At 37.8% G+C, this 23,715-nt stretch overlaps 1 protein-coding gene and 1 non-coding gene across 2 annotated transcripts in view; one reads left to right on the forward strand and one right to left on the reverse strand.

The window, feature by feature from the left end:
* Nucleotides 1-1,568: 1,568 nt before the first annotated feature.
* Nucleotides 1,569-1,642, reverse strand: trnan-guu (transfer RNA asparagine (anticodon GUU)). The gene has a single exon. It is a non-coding gene; the product is annotated as a tRNA-Asn (tRNA).
* Nucleotides 1,643-3,531: 1,889 nt separating this feature from the next.
* Nucleotides 3,532-23,715, forward strand: part of pkn2a (protein kinase N2a) — a 92,907-nt gene continuing 72,723 nt past the window's right edge. Inside the window, exon 1 of the mRNA XM_055151820.1 lies at nucleotides 3,532-3,797. Coding sequence (XP_055007795.1) covers nucleotides 3,777-3,797 — 21 coding nt within the window. The 5' untranslated portion in view covers nucleotides 3,532-3,776. The remainder of the gene's footprint in view (nucleotides 3,798-23,715) is intronic.

Below are 23,715 nucleotides of genomic sequence, written 5' to 3' on the forward strand. Positions count from 1 at the left end.
AGAATAGTCCAAACACCCGGTTACAATATGATGATCATTTGATTGGCATAAAATATCTAAAAGGTAAATTCACAAATGTGGAACCTGATCATTTCTATTAAAGATCAGATACAAAAACACACTGTCTGTATTACAACAGAAATGAGCATTTTAACAATATTAATTTTAGTTGCCCCCATTTGTGTTAAATATTATTAGACCATGGAATATGGTGATGTCATCTGAAACTCATGCTGGGTTAGGCTGTCTATGGTACACAAAAAATATTGGTATTATTTTAATGTATACAAACAAATAAACTTAGACTTAGACTCAGACAAATTTTATTGATGCACAAGGGAAATTATTTGGACACAGTAGCTCACACATCACAATAACAAAGAGTAAAAAAATAAATGGTAATAATTAATTCAAAATAAGTAGCAAAAAAGATAGCAAGAGACAGGTGTCAATTTTACTGCACAGGTGGACCTACAAAAATATAGACCTACAAAAATATCAAATCAAATCAAATCAAACTTTATTTATAGAGCGCTTTTCATGCACAAAGCACAAAAACACAAAACACATACCCCCCTGTATTCCCCTACAGATTACAGATTACATACCCCAAAATGTAGATTGTAACGGAATAAATTAGGTTACTTAAAGTGAGTAACGTAACCTGAATACTTTGGATTACTTGATTTGCTGTAGAGAAACAAAGATGAGGAAATCTTCACATAAGAAGTTTTGTCTGCTTAAAGAAAATAAAAAAGCCCAAACTTTACTGAACCAAATTAAAAATATTATTGATAGAAGAGGAGGACACGGTCCGCACGGCATGGTTTAGTCATGTTAAATCTTGTTTGAGACATAGTTTAGACCTGGTTTTAGACCTGGTTTAGTCCTGGTTTAGTCTTGGTTTAGATCTGGTTTTAGTCCTAGTTTAGTCCTGGTTTAGTTCTAGTTTAAACCTTGTTTAGACCTGGTTTAGACCTGGTTTGGACCTGGTTTATACCTGGTTTGAGTCCTGGTTTAGTCCTGGTTTATTCCTTGTTTAGACTTGGTTTTAGTCCTGGTTTAGTCCTGGTTTATTCCTTGTTTAGACCTTGTTTAGACCTGGTTTTAGACCTGGTTTGGACCTGGGTTTAGACCTGGTTTAGACCTGGTTTAGACCTGGTTTATTGTCCGGCAATGAGTGGAATTACCGGGGGAAAAAAGGGATAAAGCCCAAAATGTGAAAACAGGAAAATACCTCTGTGTAATGCATTTATTTCAACCAAGTAACTGTAATCTAATTCCCACTCACTGAAACAGTAACTGTAACTGAATACAGTTACTCATAATTTGTACTCTGATTACGTAACTCAGGTACATGTAATCTGTTACTCCCTAACACTGGTACTGGGCACATAATGAATGAAATAATACAGGAAAATGCACAGATTCTAGTATGTCATATTCACATTCTAGAATCTGAAACCCGGCATTGGAATAAATAAAAACACACTTCTGACGTTGTAAAGATTTGTGGTTGCGTGTAAAATAAGTTAACAATAAATAAGTTAAAAATGAAAAAAACACTTCGTCCCTGGGTGGGCTCGAACCACCAACCTTTCGGTTAACAGCCGAACGCGCTAACCGATTGCGCCACAGAGACTTGTGAAAGCACAGTGAGAGGGGAGCGCTTCTTATAGGTCAATAACACGGATACCTGGACCAATGACAGTAGAGGGAAAATACGTGCAATAAAACGTTTCAACCACTAGATGTCACTGAAAGACTCGATAAAGACACTACACGAGGTCACTCACTGTTCTGTCTGCTGATCTACTTATCACATTCTAAAAGTACAATGTAATTAAGTATAATGAGCATAATAAGAGTTTAATAATTGAATTTCAGACATTACAACATTATCTAGGTCAATATTATTTAATCCAGATGGCGAGAAGCGGTGTCCAAATAATTTCCTTTAACAAAGCTAAACTAAAATTAAAATGGTTGAAAGGCAGATTTTCCAGAATCTATAGTCATCATAGTCAATAATAGAAATGATGATTTCACTTTGGATTATTTCATGGCAATAACAATATAATCAAAAGGGAAAATACTGTCTCTTGCCCCCATCTGGGAGTATGACATCATCACATTCTAGAATCTGAAAAACACCAAAACATCAAATTAGGGACTTTCTCTCAGCATAAAAAACAAACAGGAGATGAAAAGTTACGTAATGTAATGTAGGTTGACGCATCTATTCAAATATTCAATGCAAATGTTGTGATATAGAGTTCTGATGATATATTTTTGTGTGTAGTCAACCTACATCAAGTGAAACCAAAAACTGAAAAGTGCAGACTAATTCTTTCACTTTAGTCTCTCAGTCAGGGGCCATATTATGCTATTTTCTGATCTGTTATAATGTCATTTCCTCATCACAAACATTTCTGGAGTTGTGGTTTCACTCACACACAAACAGAAAACACACGTGGTAATAAAGGAAGTGCTCCACTGTGTTTTTAAACTCCATACACCTTCACTAGAATCATCTGTGTACTGTGTGCAGTACAAAATGGGTTGGCGGTAAAATTATATTTTGTATGCATGATATGTAATTTGTTTTGCTATATGTAAATATTTGATCAATGTACAGAAGCAACCACATCATTTTTGAAACTATGTCATGAACAGGGGCGGATTGATATAAGTTTTTCTTTTTCAAACTCCTTTTTGAGAAATGTGCTTTTCTGTTATTTACAATGTATATGTAGTATACATGATTACTGTTTCTCTCTTGGCACAAACTAGAAATAAACTTGAAATGATCAATCAATCAATCAATCTGCATGATTTCCTATAGCCTATCTCTTCTAAACTAAAGGCGAAAGGCAGCTGTCAACCTGAAAACTACCCCTGCATGACATCACAAGGTGAACCAGAGTATTTTGAGCTTTGGAAATGTTGTCAGACTAATAATGCAGGATTACTCAAACATGTGTGAATGAAATAAAACACAACTTCAGATATGTTTTTGAAGAGGTAACTACTTTTTAATATCTTCAAAGTTCAAACTTACTTCTGTGTATTTTGATAATAGTCTATAACAGGAGAAAGGTAAATGAGTTAATAATAATTTCTTTCTCTGTTTCTTTTAGAATATGAGGGAAAACTTGGACATATTCTCCTCTATTAAAGACACATGATCACAAAGTGGAACAGAGTGTTTTCTCTCTAGCCTAAATATGCATGCTTTAAACATGTGTGAATGGAACAAAACACAACTCCAGATATGTTTTTGATGAAGAAACGAAATGATAACAGATCAGAAAAGAGCATAACACGGACTCTTTAATGGGAAACACCGGACCAGTCTGTCTCTTTTGGTTTTCTCTGTGAGCGCGCCCCCCTCGTTTGGCCCTGGATGATTCAGAGCCCCGGCGGGATGAGGTAAGCCTGTCCTGTGAAGTTTGTGGGTCACATGTGCAGCTGTGTGTCCGGGGCAGAGCGGCTCTGGGCGGGCGTCTCCACTTTAACCACCGCCTCTTTTCTCCAACTGCACTGGGACACTTCTCATCCGAGCTCCGGTCTACCCTCCTCCGGCCCGGACCGCTGCGGGACTGCGACCAACAAGTGGAAACACGGCATGGGACGGCTTTTGTGCCCGACATGAGCGGCTCTCCGTGGAAATCAGACGCTTGTTTGAGTGGAAAGAGAGGAAAAACTAAAGCGAGTGTTGTTTTTGGACTTCCAGGCTGCTCCCCGTAGGATTTGATTCAAAGGCGAAAACCAAGATGGCCGCCGATTCCGTGCAGGTAGGAAAAAGTTGTCAACTGTTACGAAAAGTGTGCAAAGTTGCTTCAAACCTGTTATGAAATGTTATATCATACTTCAAACTATTAAAAAACTCGATCGGACGCATGATCGGAGGGTTTTTCATCAAAACACCCCGGCAAGACCCCCGTTATGTTCTTGGGAATTATGCAGGGATTGAGGCCTGGGAAGCAATTTTCCAAAGTAATTTTAACTTATTTTTTCTTGCTTTTGTTCTAATCATAGAAACCTTTACTTTATAATTTAAAGTATGCAAAAATACGTTTATCAGTCATTATATTTGTAGGCATGTTTTATTTTTCATCCCCCATTACGAGAACCTGTACCCTACTTTATGAAGAAATTTGAATAAGATTCTTACGGATTTCTAATAATTATTATTTTTTTATGCAATTTGTGATCTAAAAAAGTGGACAAAAAGGGCAATATCAGGGTAAATTTTAAGCACAGCCAGTGAAAACCCTTATTTCGCAACTCTTTACAACTTTAAGTATAATATGATTTTAATCACATGACTGGTATAATTGTCTTAGTCTTACAGCACAAGATTTCCTTTTATGAAACACATTAGTTAGATAGTTAACGTGTAATATTACACGTTAACTATCTAAAAAAAAAAACGTGCTTGCAGACTTTATCATTACTATTTGAAAATTAAGCAGCCAAACATATAATTTAGCCACATTAGCATAACACAACACTGTTCCTTTTTAACACGTGTTTCCAAGATAACATTTCTGGAGTAATTATAGACTTGGACCCAGTATTCAAAGCTTGGTAAAGAAGTTATTTTTAGCACTTCAAGCACAGAGTTAAACTAATAGATGTTTTCCTTTTGGTTTTAAATTAAGATGTTACAAACTCTTCCATCCCACACACAAGCAAAGCAAAAAAATAACTCTCTTTATGAACAATACCGAAACTAAGTGAGATAAGTGTAGTATTTCTATCAAATATATGTTGAGTATTGAGCCTTTCGCTGAACAATATGTACTCCACTTTATGAGAAATGGGACTAACCCTGAAAGTAATTTGACTTTTTTTGAACCCATGACCTTTTGATAGGAAATATCAAGCTATTTTAAATTTGTTGACCATTCTGAAATAGAATTGGCACGTAGTAGTAGCTGATAACAACAGCAGAGTTAATAATAATCAAGGCAATAATCAAATGCCTCATAGTGGATTGAATGTGTGTTTATGGCAATAGCAGTAGTTGGTAGTAGTTATAGTAGAAGTAGTAGTAGTAGTAGTAGTAGTACTACAGTAATATAAGAAAATTACATTCTATTACTGTCATCGATATCAAGTATTAAGTGAATTCCTTACTACTGAAATAGAGTTGGGTTGAGTGTAGTTGTAGTTGTTGTAGTTGTAGTAACTGCAGTAGTTGTAGTAGCTGCAGTAGTCCTTGTAGTAGCTGCAGTAGTCGTTGTAGCTGTAGTAGCAGTAGTAGTCGTTGTACTTGTGTTGTTGTAGTTGTAGTAGCAGTAGTTGTTGTTGTAGTAGTAGCAGTAGTTGTTGTTGTAGTAGTAGCAGTAGTTGCAATTGTGTAGTAGTAGTTGTTGTTGTTGTACTTGTGTTGTTGTAGTAGCAGCAGCAGTAGTAGTTGTAGTAGTTATTGTAGTTGTTGTAGTAGCAGCAGTAGTTGTTGTAGTTGTTGTAGTAGCAGCAGCAGTTGTTGTAGTTGTAGTAGCTGCAGTAGTCATTGTAGTTGTAGTAGCAGCAGTAGTCGTAGTAGTTGTTGTTGTAGTAGCAGCAGTAGTAGTAGTTTTAGTTGTAGTAGCAGCAGCAGTTGTAGTTGTGTAGTAGTAGTTGTTGTTGTACTTGTGTTGTTGTAGTTGTAGTAGCAGCAGCAGTAGTAGTTGTAGTAGTAGTAGTAGTAGTTGTTGTTGTAGTAGTAGTATTTGTAACTGTTGTAGTAATTGTTGTAGTTGTAGTTGTAGTAGCAGCAGCAGTAGTAGCAGGAGTAGTAGTTGTGTAGTTGTAGTAGTAGCAGTTCTTGTAGTTGTATAGTTGTAGTAGTTGTAGTAGTAGTAGCAGTAGTAGTAGTCGTTGTAGTTGTAGTAGCAGCAGTAGTAGTAGTCCTTGTTATTATAGCAGTTGTAGTACTTACTAAAAAAAGCTTTTTTAAAATCTTCATTATGGTATCATAATCGGTATTGAGTGAATTCCTTTGTATTGAAATTTGAGTATTATTGTAGTAGTAGTAGTAGCAGCAATAGTAATAGTGGTGGTAATTGTAGTAGTAGACCTAGCTGAAGCAATTCTAACTAATTTATATTTACTATTCTCCTAATATAAAGCTAAGATAATGTATTTTAGTGCCTATAAGCTGAGATAAATGTTTAGAACGAGCTGGTACCATGCTGTGATCGTTCTCATAAACTGCCCATATAATCTAGGTCATATGTGTGTTTAATTAAAACCATGAGTCAGGCCTCCAGTGAAATCCTGTCTTGTCTCTTGTCTTGTCTATGTATAACCATGAGTCAGCGATTTTTGTTTTAGGAGTTTCACTACGATGACATCACTCCAAAAATAAATCATCCTGACACAAAAAGAGGAGAGCCCAGAGATAGGACACTTCGTAACAGGCCCCTGAAATCCACAACTACTCTATTTAGAAACGGACGAGTGGGAGTAGGAGTAGTAAGCAAGGCAAGTTTACTGTATTCTTATAGTACAATTCATACAACGTGCTTTACAGAATAAGAACAAGATTAAAATCACAATGCAAACAAATCAAAACATAAATAATCATCATAAAATGTACATTAAAAGGGAAAAGTGCAGAATAAAAACCTTTCAGTCATATACAGCTAAAAAAGGTAGAAGTAGTAGTAGTAGTGGTAGTAGTGGTAATAGTGTTGGTAGTAGTAGTGGTAATAGTGTTGGTAGTGTTTGTAGTAGTAGTGGTAGTAATGATGGTAGTAGTAGTGGTAATAGTGTTGGTGATAGTAGTAGTGTTGGTGGTAGTAATAATAGTAGTGTTGGTGGTAGTAATAATAGTAGTGTTGGTAGTAGTGATAGTGTTTGTAGTAGTAGTGGTAATAGTGTTGGTAGTAGTAATAATAGTGTTGGTAATAGTGTTGGTAGTAGTGATAGTAGTGTTGGTGGTAGTAGTAGTAGTAGTAGTGTTGGTAGTAGTAATAGTAGTGTTGGTGGTAGTAGTGGTAGTAATGTTGGTAGTAGTAGTGGTAGTAGTGTTGGTGGTAGTAATAATAGTGTTGGTAGTAGTGTTGGTAGTAGTGTTGGTAACAGTACTGGTAGTAGTGTTGGTAGTAGTGTTGGTAGTAGTGTTGGTAGTAGTGGTAATAGTTTTGGTAGTAGGGAGTAGTGTTGGGAGTAGTAGTAGTAGGAGGAGTAGTAGTAGTTTTTACTTTGCTATCATGCTATGGTTGTCAAAAATATCGTAAATCAGAAACTAAACAATATTAAAATTAATATTGAAACTAGATACTCATTTGGGCAAGTATCAGTACTGCAAAAATAAGAAAGTACAATTATTTTGTAGATGAAATTTACATTCTGTTACTAAAAAAATCATTAAAAAAATCTTCATTATGTTATCGCAATCGGTATTGAGTATTGAGTGAGTTCCCCTTAGTATCGTTAGAAGTTGAAGTATCTTGATAATAGTGAGGAGTAGGAGGAGTAGTAGGAGTAGTAGGCAAGGCAAGGCAAGTTTATTTGCATACCACACAATTTGTACACAAAGTTCCGGTAAATCAAAGTGCTTTATGGAATAAAGACATTAAAATCACAATACAAACAAGTCAAATAAATAATCATCATAAAATGTAATCTTAAAAGAGAAGAGTGTAGAATAAAAACCTTTCAGTCATATACACAGCTGAAAAAGGTAGGAGTAGTAGTAGTAGTTGTTAATGGTAGCTGGTGGCAGTATTAGTAATGGTAGTAATATTATTAGGAGTAGTAGTTTTTACAAAGAGAACTGCTATCATGCTAAGATTGCCAAAAATATTGTAAATCAGAAACTAAACAATACTAAAATTAATATCGAAAGTAGATACTCATTTGGGCAAGTATCAAGTATCGATGGTGCGAAAGTAAGAAAGTACTATTATTATGTAGATGAAATATACATTTTATTACTAAAAAAAACGTTTTAAATATCTTCATTGTAGTTGGTGGTACTTGTTGGTACTTTGTGGTAGTAGTTGATGATTCTGGTAAATCTCATGTAAGCTGTTAAATACTGAGTAATATCATAAAGTGTACTCATTGTTTTTTTTAAAATTTATTTTATATCATTTAAATTTCGTAAGGCATGTATAAACAAAGTGGCATATATATATATATATATATATATATATATATATATATATATATATATATATATATATATATATATATATATATATATATATATATATATATATATATAATCCATCCATCCATTTTCGTCCGCTTATCCGGGGCCGGGTCGCGGGGGGAGCAGCCTAAGCAGGGACTCCCAGACTTCCTTCACCCCAGACACGTCCTCCAGCTCCTCCGGGGGGACCCCGAGGCGTTCCCAGGCCAGCCGAGAGACATAGTCCCTCCAGCGTGTCCTGGGTCTTCCCCGGGGCCTCCTCCCGGCGGGACATGCCCGGAACACCTCCCGAGGGAGGCGCCCAGGAGGCATCCGGAACAGATGCCCGAGCCACCTCAACTGGCTCCTCTCGACGTGGAGGAGCAGCGGCTCTACTCCGAGCTCCTCCCGTGTGACTGAGCTCCTCACCCTATCTCTAAGGGAGCGCCCAGCCACCCTGCGGAGGAAACTCATTTCGGCCGCTTGTATCCGCGATCTTGTCCTTTCGGTCACTACCCAGAGCTCATGACCATAGGTGAGAGTAGGAACGAAGACTGACCGGTAAATCGAGAGCTTCGCCTTTCGACTCAGCTCCCTCTTCACCACAACGGTCCGATACAGCGACCGCATCACTGCCGAAGCTGCACCGATCCGCCTGTCAATCTCACGTTCCGTCCTTCCCTCACTCGTGAACAAGACCCCGAGATACTTGAACTCCTCCACTTGAGGCAAAGACTCCCCTCCCACCCGGAGAGGGCAAGCCACCTTTTTCCGGTCGAGAACCATGGCCTCGGACTTGGAAGAGCTGATCTTCATCCCAGCCGCTTCACACTCGGCTGCAAACCGCCCCAGTGCACATTGCATTATAATATATAATATATATATATAAATATGAGTATACAGTCAGTACCAAATCTCAAACTATTTTTGTTACATTCTCAGATGAAAACTGCACTTTGAGAAATGTAATCAAAATCTTCAAGTTTTATGTTGATTTTAGAGTTGCACAATATTAATCGTAAGTAACTGACACCCTGTTAAGAAAACTGAGATCATATTTTTTGCAATTGTTCAGAAATGTTGTGAAATATGCCTGTATATCTGATGGAGATTCAAAACACATGAATAAACTCAGAAGGAAGACTTACTGAATGCCCTAATTTGCATACATTCAAAACTATTTCAGTATTCCAGACAATCAAATATTATTTTGCAGTACAACATACAGTATCTCTAGTAACTCACGGTTTACAGCAGGAAGGTTCCAGGTTTGATTTCCTGGTTGCCCAGCATGTTAATGTCATTTCCTCATCACAAAGAGACCTGGAGTTGTGTTTTGTTTCATTCACACGTTTAACACACAAACCCTGTATATTTAAGCTGAGTTCTTCTGTCATCCAAAAAACATTCTGTTCCACGGTGTGATGTCATGTGGTAATAGCCTGATTCATCAGCCGGTTTCACTTTGTAGAAACCATCTGACCTCGCAGTGTTAGAATTCATTCGTTCGACAGTAGGTGGGTACTTTTTATCATTTAACCAATCGCTGCTATTTGGTCGTGGGATATGTAATGCACTAATATATTATTATATTAGTGCATTAGTATATTAGTGCAATATATATTATTATATTAAGCTTTTCCCAAATCCCATAGGAAGAAGCACAATAACGTCTTTTCCACTGATAAAATTCCCCAAACATTCTCTTTATTCCTAAATCCTCGATCTTGAGAATCGTCATCAACACAGAATATATGGCTCTTCACTGATTGGCTGGTGCCCGAACTTGAGAAATGAAACTGAGCGGAGGCACTAGGTGACACCAGCCTGACTAATGTGATAATACAGGAAGTGCTCCAGTGTGTTTTTAAACTGCATACACCTTCGCTAGAATCATTTAGTGAATTTCAGAACTGGAATCTCTACAGAACTAAAAGTAAAATGGAGTTGTTAACTTGAAAACTACTACTTCATGACATCACAAGGTGGAACAGTTTTGGACATGTAGACAGACTAATAATGCAGGATTACTCAAACATGTGTGAATGAAACAAAACACGACTCCAGGTCTGTTTTTGAGGCGGTAACAGTGTTATAACATGGCTTAAATCTCTCAAGAGTCAGTTTTGTGTAATATATTATAGGAACATTTTGCTTTAACTTGAACTTGAACTTGTTGTGTTTCTGTGAGTTTGTAGCTAGGAGAAGTGTTAATCTGGAGTGGGACAGGTGCTGAGGCAATCCTCTGTGCTACACTGTGTCATGTATGTGGAGCTGGACAGCCTGGATCTGCATGTGTTTATGGGCCCTTTCTATTCCTGGCCCGTCCGAGCTGCAGCTGGTGTCAGGTTGTAGTCGCTGTAGTGTAGTGTATGTAACTGGCACAGGCTGAAGTGGCCTCAGCTTTTCCATTGTCCTTTGTCTTATTTGTAGGATTTAGACAGTTCTTTTTACTATGTCAAAGTTAGGAGCTGAAATTCCGATCTGGCATTTAGACCTCACGATAATGACTATTGATTTATCGTTCAATAAATGACAGATGCAACAGTTATTTTTGGGGGTCAATTTATTTTTTTGTGTTCCCAATCCTGAAAAATGTGCAAATATTGACTTCCAAATACGGATTAAGTCAATATCCTGGTTGGACATACTGTATAATTTTGATGTATTTACTGGTCGTATTGGCCCAGAATGTCTCATAAACTTTTATTTATACAAAGTTGTTCTGTAATTACTTGAGAGAGAAGAAAACAGCTACAGAACACATTTAAATCAGTTTTGGATCAATCTTATTTTAGTTTAAAGGAAGTAAATGCTGTTATATGTATCTGTTGATATCTGGTATCTAGTATCAGAATCGGTATCGGACCTACATAAACTGGATCGCTGCATCCCTAATGAATACTATATTAACTTATTTTTCAATATTTGAGAGATGGAACAGTTATTTTGAGGGTCAGTGTTTATCGTGGGTACTTTTTCTTTGTTATTTTTCTGTACTATGACAAGATTTGAGCTCCAGAGTGTTGAATATATAACTTCAATGACGGATTAATTGTTGTCAGTGGCATAATTTAGTCTATATTTTCTTTGCGCTTTAAAATTTTTTTGTCATGACAGACCTACTGACGCTGACACACACTGCATATGCACACCAGACTAAGAAAGTTAACGTGATTTAGTTTCATACGGGAATGAAAAAAGATCAAATTATACTGTATAGCAAGGTTTGAATTGTAACAGCAAAATTACACTATCAAATTGTAAAAATGAAAATGCTTGTAATATCAAAACTTCAAGTGGCTAAAGTTTAAAAGTGCTCAAAAAGGCCCAAGGCAGTCCTCAAAACTAGTAGATGATTAAGTCCTTTTATTAATTACATGGGAGTAGTGTTTTCATCAGGGCACATGGCAAAATTACACTAAGAGTAATGGACAGAATGTGGGCGGAGAATAGTCAAACACCATTTCAATACTAAGGAAAAGACTCAACATTAATAATAGTACTTTCTTTTCTATTCCCATGTGTCTTATATATGTGTAATCCCTCAGTGGTGCAGGTAGGTTCCATAGTGGTCCAGGGCGTACACTAGTCTATGTGCTCTTATGAATACTGGCTTGAGAGTCCCAGCTCGAACGTCCCATTCTCTCAGCTTGAGCACTAGGGGTGTGCAAAAATATTGAAATGTCGCTATATCGTATCATTTAATGTGATGATACAGTATCGATATCGTGGACTGCTATATCAATATATCACCAAGAGTATTTGTTTTGTATATTTTGCTAAATTATTTAGTTACAGCGCTATAGTTTTGTTGTTTCTTTAGAGGAAGGAAACCCATTTATGCAACACTGACATTCTCACTGTTTTGATGATTCAAATGGATGTGTTTAATATGAACTTTGCACAAGACGTGGTTTAACGAAGACTTTTAGAATCACATCATGATTTAGCCTTTATTTTTTATTGAACCATATCTAATCGATTTGAAATATCTCGTATCGGATTGAAAGCTGTATCGAGATATGTATCGTATTGTGGCCTATGTATCGAGGTATGTATTGTATCGGCAACTTCTTAATGATACCCAGCCCTATTGAGCGCCCCCTCCTCCCTCCAGGTGCATGAGTACCTGCTCTGCCCGGGAGAGCAAATTAGAAAATCTTGTATATCATAATAAAATTAAACCTGAATGCAGCAAGACCAAATGTCGGACCTTGTTTATGTCATTTTACTGATCTTCCCAAAGCAGCACACATTTTTTCAGTCTGTAATATCAATATAATCCTCATTTGCTTGCAGAAGTTTACTATGAAATTGTATTTTAAATATTTTTTTCTTGTTTTCCATGTCCTATAGCATCTGTAACTGTTGATTTGGGAAGAAAAGCTACAGAATTTGTTCAAAAATCATTCAGAATCACTTTTAGGAAGATCTTATCTATGTATTTCAATGAAATATGTAAAATAAAATCCTGAAATAGTTGCGGCACAGTTGAGACCACATAATCTTTGCATGTTTTTTTTTATGTATGAACATATGTGTTGAGATATATTGTAACTTGCGTATGTATAATATAGATAATGACCATTTTTTTTGTTTTTTTTTATATGTATATAGATGAACTAACTTGGTTTCTTAAAGGGTACAATTCAGCGGGACTTTCCAGCTGGTTCCCACTCCTTTACTTGTTCTAATACAGCTCAAGATCATTCTCATTTCAGGTTCATTTCTGTCCTGTCAATGTGACTTTTTTTTTGTATCGATACTTGCTCACATGAGTATCTAGTTTCAATACTAGTTTTGAGGTTGCTTGTTGAAAAGCTGCTCCTAAGTGGGGCTGAGCTTATGGCCATAAAGATTCACAATTCTCTGTATAATATGCCATAATTATAAAGCACTTAACACTTTACTTTGAAAAGAAGTCGTAAATTATCATGACTATCAAATTAACCAATAAAACTGGACCCGTTTACTGTGTGGCAAAAGTACCAGCTACTTTCCCACTATGATCTGACAGTCACTTTCACTGTGTATTCGTCCGGATGTACCAGGCTATATTTGCCAACCCTCATTTGAAACCCTCTCATTTTATGCAACAAACCAGCAATATGTTAAGTTTAGGTTACAAACAAGCTCTATATGACAGGCTGTGTAACAAGACTGTAGCGTGATCCATCTCTCTATTTTAAACAACACAAAATTTACTCTTGTGAGCTTTAAGCCATGTTATAGCTCTGTTATCTCATCAAAATGTATCTGGAGTTGTGTTTTGTTTCATTCACACATGTTGGAGTAACCCTGCATTATCAGTCTGTCTGCATCTCCAAAGCTCATAATGCTCTGTTCTACCTTGTGATGTCATGTAGTGGTAGATTTTAAGTGAACATCTACCTTTTACTTCTAGACCCCGTCCACACTAGTACATATTTGAGTTGTTTTTGGTGTGGATGCAGTGTTTGTTCACATTAATCCGACTCGAGACAGAACGATCTGGTGCTGCCTGCTCCCACGAATTCATCTGAGTACAGATCTGATCTGGCACTGTGTGGACGCCTGAAAACACTGATACTCTGATGTATGTCTATGCATCACGAAGTAATTCACCACCAAAATACTAAGAGGCTAGAATATATGTCCATTCATATAAACGTGTGTCTGTGTGTACGACCTGCAGACATATAATCTCTGAAAAGTTTAACATGAATCATCTCCAACACGACAGAAACACAGAACAGACTCACCATCAGCAGAACACCCCTCTGTCACAGAAAGAACACTCAGATTCCACTGAGTTGTGTCCTTTAGTCCGACAGAAGCTGAACTACATCAGTGCACAATAGTGAGCTGTTTTTTGAGCACTTAGTTTATGCAAATGAGCCATGCGGTTTTAAGATTAATTTCTGTAAAACATAAACAAATATGCTCAAAGCTATGTGGCTAGGGAGGCTTACAGACACAGAAACAATGTGTCTGGAGCAGATCATTTCCAATACGATGATACATGGATTTGTTTCAGTGTAAACATAGCCCTAGTTCAATAGAAATTGGCAATTCCAGTGGTGAAATCATCCAAATGATTGTAGTGAAGGTGTATGGAGTTTAAAAACACAGTGGAGCTCTTCCTGTATTTTATACTGTATGGCACATAACATCACAAGGTGGAACAGAGTGTTTTCTGTTTTAGCAAAAAAAAAAACAGTGTAAGGCAAGGCAAGGCAAGTCTATTTCATATATCAAAACATAAATAATCATGAAGATTAAAATTAAAAAAGAGAGACATAAATTGGAGAGAAGAGTGCGGAATGAAAACCTTTCAGTTATATGCACAGTCAAACAGAAATGTTTTGAGCCTTTGAGTGTAGTATGTGTGTGCATATGTTCAACTTGTGTGAATGAAACAAAACACAACTCCAGGTATGTTTTTGGTGAAGAAACGGCTTTCTAACAGATCAGAAAATAGCGTAAAATGGTCCCTTTAAGTAAGTGGTTTTGGAGTCTGGAAGTATTTTTAAAAAGCTCCAGAAGTTCACTCCCCATTGTTACATTATCCAAGATGGCGTCTGTGTGCAGTTTGATTTGTGTGTGTCCATTTAAAAAGTCCTTTTAACTGATGCTGCCTTCTCATTTACAGAGAGCAGACCAAACCCACTGACCTGAACAAGCCTTCTCCATCAATCATAACGTGTTTGCATTGTGCTGCGAGTGGAGCTGCTTGCTTATAATTCCTCCTTCTCGTCTGTTTGGAACAAATGAGACTTGAGTTCCCGTAATGTGCCTTCTAAGAGATAAGCATGTAAAAGAATTGCTCAAGGAAATCTGATGGAGTATAGACAGTAGTGTTGTCAGCACGCAAAAATGTCCAACTGGATTTCAATACTAAGTTCTAGTACTGATTCTGATACCATGATGATACTTCATTAGGGCTGGGTATCATTAAGAAGTTGCCGATACGATACATATCTCGATACAGTGTACTTTCAATGATATATTTCAAATCGATTTGATACAATTTAATAAAAAATAACGGCTATATCTTGGCTGTGATACTAAAAGTCTTTGTTAAACCACTTTTTGCACAAAGTTCATATGAAACACAAACTTTTTAATCCTCAAAACAGTGAAAATGTCAAATGTGTCACATAAATGAGTTTCCTTCTTCTAAACAAACAACAAAACTGTAGCTGTAACAAAATAATTGAGTAAAATACTCCCAAAAAATACTCTTGATGATATATTGATACAGCAGTCCACGATATTGATACTGTATCAACACATTAAATGATACGATATATTGATATTTCAATATTTTTGCACACCCCTACTCTGTATTGAGACAATATCTTTATATACTTTTTTTTTTTATATCGATACAGCTCAAGATCATTCTAAATCTGTTCAGGAAAGGTTCATTTCTGTCCTGTGAATGTGACTTTTTTAGAATTGATACCTGCTCAAATGACCATCCTAAATGATGGAGCATTTAAAATGAGTGAGCAAGTTGAAACATTACAATATTAGGTGACGTTTCTCATGGAGGGTCTGCCACCTGCTTGTCTCCATAAAGATGTTATTGCTTTGCCTGGAATGTTCCATGGTATGACATTAAACATATCCATTTAGAATTATTTCATTACAGGTGTTTGTGCTGCTCAAAAATACAGTAATTCCTTCTGTGAAAAGGGGTGACTCTCCACAGATCTAAACTGTAATGTATAGGGGTGTAACGATATCCAAGTCTCACGATACGATATTTATGGAGATATCGTGGGAAACCTCACGATATGGATGGGAGGCTTTCGATCAGGAATGTAACAATATCCAAATTTCTCAGTACGATATTTTCACAATATACATCTCATGGTACGATATTTATTGCAATATTTTGTGGAGTTTACCAAAACTGTCAGTACGCTACTTTTTCCTCTTTAAAATGCCTTGACAAGACAAGAACACAAGGAACTAAGACATAAAAGTGTTAGAACTGTTATTTCTTTGCGTAGTCTGCACGGAAATGGAGCAAAGGATCATGGTCTATGTAGTTCTGTTTTTTGTTTTTTTTATAACTACTGCTGCACCATAACTCTTCATTTAAGCAAAGAGACTTGTAAATCGATATATTGTGATGGTCCACGGTATTATTGTGCGAACTTTGACGATATGACATCATGATATTTCGGTTATTGTTACCTCCCCAGTCATGTAGTGTAGTGCTGGAACCGGTTTGTGTCCCTTGTGATAGACAGGTTTAATTTTTACTGTCACCTTTCTTGATCAGGAGTCTCCAACCTTTTTCTCTCAGTGAGCTACCTTTACAAAAAGAAAATGCCAAAGAGCTACTCATTTTTTTGGGCGTCTAAGTGAGTCATTCAGCAAAATATGTATAATCCAGAAATCCTTTTTTAAGCTTCTTGGAAAGGGGTGGAGAGCTACTGGAAGCTCCCGTGCTACAGGTTGGAGACCCCTGTGCTAAACAAAGCAATAATATTTCTTTGGAGACATCAGGTGATGGACCCTCCACTAGAAATGTTACACAGTGCACCTTTTAAAGAAATAAAAAGGGCTATAGTTTTGGTAAAATATTAGTTTACATAATGCTATTTATGTTTCAGTGAAATAGTAGTCTAACATTTGCACTTTTAGGTTTTGTGCGCATATTAAGACTGTAACAGCTGATTTATTTCCAGCTTATCTGATTGGCCTTTTGGTTGTTTCCTTGCATTGTTTGCCGGTTAAATAGACCTGCTCTCTGTCCTAGCGCTGTCTTAACGTTCAGCAAACACCTAAAGCTAAGTCGTATTTGCAGTGAGCTGAAGAAGTCAATGCATTTTTCTCTGGTGTAGTTCTGCACAGGCGCTGACCTCCCCGTTACCTATGACTCATGCGGTAGCTCCGGCCGTGAGGGGGGAGAGCGCAGGAGAGTTTCCCCATAAGGAGAGCCTATAGGCAGGGGAAGGGGCGTGACGCAGAGCCCTGGGTGGAGGACGTGAGCCGGGGAAATCCTTTATCTGACCTGAGACGTGACTGTAGGAGATTCTGACCTCTGAGCTTCGGTAGTGAGAGCATTCAAATGGCTCAGGCCAATGATAATAATAATAAATCTATATGTGAACAATGAACACAGAAAAACTACTTGGACTTTTTTCTTGATAGAATTTAAAGAAAGTTAAAGTTGTCTGCGTGAAAATGTAATTTTCCTCAAAGTTGTTTCTAACTCTGTGAATGTAGTCATTATTAAGCTGTCTGAGCCTGGTAGCATTTTCTTGCAAGAAATTTGACTTAAGCGTTGAGATCAATATCCAGCTCCAGCAAGTGACTGAATGTCTCTCCCCGCTCTTCACCTCCATGATTACAGTCATATAAGACAATATGGGCAAAAAATGTTGTAAAGATTTTAGAGTACTGTATTTTTTGGTTTAAAACTTATCCTGTGACTTATACTCCGGTGTAACTTATATATTAACATTTCCACACTGACAGCTGCGAGAGGTTCTAGGCTTGTGTGTCAGTATCTACTCCTGTACCACTGTCACTTCACTCTACTGTGCATGTCTACTGCAGAAAGAGCCTCTGCAAGTAATGAAATATTCAGTCAAAAACGGTAATCAAGCAACAGAAAGAAAGTTTGGAGTGAGTGAGAAACTTGTGAGGGACTGGAGGAAAGCGAAGATGGAGAACACAGCTTCACGGCAACCGGGAGAGTGAACCATGCAACTTTCCTGGAGGTCAGTGAATGGATCGATAAAGCCTGGACTTGGACCTGTCGGGATTCAGAAAGGTTGGAATAATTCTAACTGGAACTGATGCTGAGTCTGACAACGGAGCTCTGTTTACCTCATGGATCTATGGTTTACCTCTAGAGGTCGCGGAGTTTCTCAGAAGTGACACCGAGGATGAAGAATTGAATGGATTTAGTGATTTGGAGTGAGATGGAGAGTTTGGTAAACTTGTTCTGTTCTGTTGTTTATGTTATAGTTTATCTGAAGAACTGTTCATATGTGACGTTAACAGTCTGTTGTTCTCTCCTCTGTTGTTTTTACTAGAACTTGACTTTACACAGGAAATGTCGGTTCCTGGTCTCTGATTTTATAAAATTAATTTCCTCCAAAAAAGTGCGACTTATAGTTCGGAGTGACTTATATATGTTTTTTTCTTCTTCATTATGCATTTTTTGGCTGGTACGACTTATACTCCAGAGCCACTTATAGTCCAAAAAATACGGTACACGCATTGTCAGGTATGTGTTTGTGCTAAATTAACTTTGAGGAGCTGTAAGTAGACTGTATAAAATATGAATCCTAATTTGGAAGTGTTCTAATTTAGATACCACTTAAACTGTCATTTTGAGCAGGAAACTGATAATAACTGTAGTTGCCCCACTGCAGTCCTGTGACACTTTGACACCCGGATCCTGCCTTCAGGGACGTTCACACAGACTGACAGCTCAGTTGGACTCTGCTCACAGCTCAATTATGCTGTCTAAATGGACTCTTGACTTTGTCTTAGTTTACAGGAAATATTCACTCTGCAGCTTTCAGACGCGTTCGTGTGTTTTTTCAGTGAAAGTCAGTTGGTGCTGGGGCTGTCTAGAAACTATTTGCTCTTATTTTTAGTAGGCCTGTCACGATAATTCTTATATCAACTTATCGTTCAGTATGTGTAAGCTGGATCAATATTTTGAGTCAATATTTCTCCTGTATATTTCTTTGCACTACTGGGACTTTTAAAAGTTATTTTTAATACTATACGTTAAGATTTGAGCTGTAAGATGTTGAATTAATAATTGACTGAGGCTGAGTTCTTCTCTCAAAAAGAAAACACTACACCTTGTACCGTATTTTCCAGACTATTGAGTGCACCTGAATAAAAGCTGCATCAACAAAATTTTAACAAAATTTTAAAATTGTACATATATACGCCGCACCTGAATATAAGCCGCGGGTGTCCACGTCTTCAAGAGCGTTTTCAAGTTCAGGCGTCTGCTTTTATTGGCTCTGAAAGTCTTTTGTCATATTTTTGCATTGAATCATTGTGAGTTAGTCAGTCTGCTGTCGCCAATATCTCACCATCGACTCACTGATGTTGAGCTCACGTGCAGCAGCTTTGTTTCCTTCTTCAACAGTCACATCAGTTGCCTTTAATTTAAAAACTGCATCATCTGCATTTCTTCATGTGTTTTCGATGAGGAGAGTGTATGAAGTCCAAAATAGCTGTTCAAAACACAATCAAACTAGAATCTTCCTTGCTGCGTCACCCCGTCTCTCTACTGTGCATGTCTCCTGCAGAAAGAGTCTCTGTTCTGTCTGTATCATGTCAGTGTCTTGGAGGATTTCAGCAGATTTCAGACTCTCTCGGGGGCGGGGTTAGTTCTATCTTTCAGGTATGAGTGGATGATGTTCGGCTACTGAAGTTTGAGACATTTCTTCTCGTCATTTACACACACGGGTAAGATGTATCCCCCTCACTAATGTTCATTTGGCATCATAACTCATTTTACCACACGACGAAAAACTACTGTATTTTCTGCACTATTAGGTGCTCTGGATTATAAGACACACTGTCATTAAATGGTCTATTTTCGAACTTTTTTCACAAATAACCTGCACCGGACTTTAAAGGAAACACAACAGTTGGATGAGTGGTTGGTGACTGATTTTGTTTGTTTGTGGCGTTCACGGTGACTCTGGGCTTTGTTCAGTTGTGGCGTGTAGGGAGGGTGCTGTCTGGGACCGCTGGATTGTCGGCGTGTTCGCAGTGACTCAGTTGTTCAGTTGTGTCTAGAAGTGGCACATTGCACTCGCTTTTTCGGTTCGTTCCTCCGTTCCGTTCCTCGTTGGCGTGTAGTGATGAGTGTGTCTGTGGGTGTTTTTCACTGTGTGGTCACTGTCTGCTCCGTGTGTGTTTGTGTGTTCTGTGTGTTTGCGGCTTTGTAGTTTCCTGAAGTCGTGCTGGGACACCCGAGTGGATTCGTGTATAGGGTGCTCTGGATTGTGGGGCGCGCAGTCGTTTTTTGATGGGGTTAGAGGATTATGAGCGCATCTAATACCCGGAAAATACGGTATTTGAGTGCACTGACAATATCACAAGCTCGTGTAGCAACTTCATGTTAACACTAGATCCATGTGTAACAGCACAGACAGTGGTGTTTTCTGCTCTCAGGCTGCGTATATCCGCATATATGAATGGACAATGTGCCAAACAAAGAATCTGTCCATATATTCGTCGCATCGTTTTATTAGCTGCAGGGTTCAAAGTGTGAGAAAAAAGTAGCGGCGTATAGTCTGTAATTTACAGTAATATCATCCAGCTCTCGACATAAACATCACAGGTTGAGTGGCCACAAGTTGGCTGGTGTGATTCCAGCTCCCACAGATGAATGCTGCCGTTGTGTCCTTGGGCAAGACACTTAACCCACCTTCCCCACAGTGTCTGCGTACACTGGTGTATGAATGGGTGAGTGGTTCCTTGTTGTAAAGCGCTTTGAGTGCCTTCAAGGTGGAAAAGTGCTATAGAAAAATGTGACCATTTACCATTTACCATGTGATAATATAGGAAGTGCTCCACTGTATTTTTAAACTTCTTACACTCCTGCAGTCAATATCATTAGAATCATTTGGATCATTTCAGCTCAGGAATTGCGAGTCTCTGCTGAACTAAAGGTAAAATGAGCTGTTCACTTGAAAACTACCACTAGACAGACTGATAATAAAGGATTACTCAAACTTGTGTGAATAAAACACAACACAACAATATCCACGTGCGTTTTTGATTAGATATTAACATTCTCACTAGGGATGGGCATGATTAGTCGATTAATCGATAATTGATTGTTAAGAATTTCATTGATTACGTTCATTTTAATCAACAAACTGAATGTAGGTTGCTGTGTGTATTCGTGACCAAACAGGGTCTGTACATGTAGCTCTCTGCACTCAGAAGGAGCGAGACACAAACAGTCGGTCAGTCTGCAACGTGCCGACACAAATGTGTATTTAACGATGACTTGTACAAGAAATTCCACGCTTTTTGTTGTGTTCGGGACAAGTGTGAGGCCATGTGCACAGAGTATAAAGCAGCACATATGTTTCACCTGGCAAAGCTTTTTCACACTGGACACCGAGAGTAGCGCAATGTAGATAACGAGTCCCCACCTCCCACCCCCCGTACGGTGTCCTGGTTTTGACAAACGCAAATATGGTCACACTAACTTGTATTTCACTGAGTCGTGTCGCACAAGAGCTGTTTTTTTCCTAATTTTTCATTCGCTTAATCTATGCAAATGAGCCATGTGGTTTTAAGTTTTGTTTCTGTGAGAGTTGCCCAAATTTGCATTAAACACATTATAATGTCAAACGGGCTGATGTGGCTCTAGAGTGGTCACGGTTTATATGTCGTAAAGTTGAATTTATTTATGCAGATTAGTAGTGCAGATAGTAATAATAATGATGATAAATTTTAATAAAAAAACAGTTTATGATTACTCGATAATCAATCGTTAATTCTCCTGACGATCGATTAAGAAAATTTAATCGAATGCCCATCCCTAATTCTCACATGTTCACAAGAGTCAATTTTGTGTACTATAGGACCTTTTTAAGTGCAGAGTAATTTTCCTGTTTTATTTTTAGCCTCCCAGCATTTCTCCGCATGATTCATCTCCTCTTCACTTTCATGACCGCTTCAAAACCTTTGCACATTATCATGTTGTTGTCCTTCCTCAGCGTGCAGCTTTTTGCGTCATCACTCAGTCTCCTCCACAATGGACAGCCAGCGTTTTGTTTTTAGCTCGGGGATAATTTTAGCGCTACTCTGTCCCTCCCCAGTCAGATTAGGGCCCATTCTGAGCGGGGCTGACCTCACAGAGTACAGCCTAAGTAGGATTTGACTGGCGCTTCTTACACCGTTTATCTCCGTGTTGATGCCAGTGGAGTGAGAGGCCGAGGAGAGGTGCTGGGACAGGACTTGTGGCTGTTGGAGACGTGTTGAGGTTGAAGTTTGGAGGAAATATAGCGGTTTGAAGTTGGAGCTGCTTTTGTGGCGTGGAGCAGGTGAAGAAGGGACAGATCGCAGAGTATGAGAGGTCAGAGCGGCTCATACCACCTGGAGATGGAGATGGAAGAAGTTGACGATGTTGTGGTAAGAATAGAGCAGTGAAATCACAATACAACATTTTAAACTTGATTTCGATACTGAGGAATAGACTAGATAATAAAAACACTCTTTCTTTAGACAATAGAATGTGATTTTCAGCATTAAATCATAGTACTTTCTTTTATATTCCCACGTGGTCTTATATGTGTGTAATCTCTCAGTGGTCCAGGTTGGTTCCATAGTGCTCCATGGGTGTATACTAGTCTATGTGATGTTATACTTGTTCTAATACAGCTCAGAATTTAGACTTTTTAAATTTTTTTTTTTTTTAGCCTAATCTGTCGTACACCACCTGATTCTGATTCAAAGGCCTTGTTAAAATTCAAAGTAATAACTCAACTGCTATTTCTTAACAATATTGTGATCACACACAGATGACATGACTAATCATATCAGCAGGTTTCCCACGGTCATGGAAATCCCGGAAAAGTCATGGAAATTAAAAATGTCATTTTCAAGGCTTGGAAAAGTAATGGAATTTTAGTATTTTTTTCGCGCAATTAGTGTTCTGTTGAGTTCTCATGAGGCTATTATGATTATTTCCGAACGTCTGCGCCTTTTTTAAAAAAAAAAAAGAGAAGACAATAAATGCACTGACAGGATTTTGCATGTTCAAAAACTATAATCCCAAACCAAAAGGTGAGTGGAAAGTAGGGATGTAATGATATCCAATTCTCATGATACGATATCATCACGGTATGAACCTCATGGTACGATATTTATTGCGATATTGTGGGAAAGCTCATGATATGGTGGGGAGGCTCACGATTAGAAATGTAACAATATCATGATATTTCAGTTATTGTTACATCCCTAGTGGAAAGAGTTAACATTTTATACTTAGCCCTAAAAGTATGATCAATTCTACACATGTAGGTGCTGGAAAGTAATGGAAAATTCACTTTAGGTCATGAAAAAGTCATGGAAAAGTTTTGAAATTTTGTCAGTGAAAAAGAGTGGGAACCCTGAATCAGATTCTGATTCATGGTAAAATTTGTATAAAGCTCAGATGGAATTTATAAAAAATAAAAAAAAACACACATAAAAATGACATTACAATAGAAACTGCCATGCTCTTTGGAGCAGTACAAAATGTCTAAAGGAATGTATCTGCAAAACTACATAAAAATACAAAAGAGCCATGAAACAAGGAGTCATTAATGTTAATTGTGTAAATGTGTCAGAAAACTGTTGAATGAAGTTTAGTAATAAGCATTTCCATTGGTTTAATGTTAGTCTTAAGATAAAATAGCCTTTCGTGTGTAGCTGTAAAATGAATCAGTCTCTATCATTCAAGGGTCATTTAGTGAATGACGTTTTATTGATTCATATTCTCTTGTTGAGTTAGCCAATTAAGCTTGTTTGTGAATGGAGTGGCTCTGGCTTGGACCCAGGCCTCTCCGGGCGAGTCCTTCTGGATGACAGCTCTC

The sequence above is a fragment of the Boleophthalmus pectinirostris genome, unplaced genomic scaffold (genome assembly GCF_026225935.1).
Source record: "Boleophthalmus pectinirostris isolate CB_2022bp ecotype Guang Dong unplaced genomic scaffold, ASM2622593v1 HiC_scaffold_16, whole genome shotgun sequence".
Taxonomy (NCBI): Eukaryota; Metazoa; Chordata; class Actinopteri; order Gobiiformes; family Gobiidae; genus Boleophthalmus; species Boleophthalmus pectinirostris.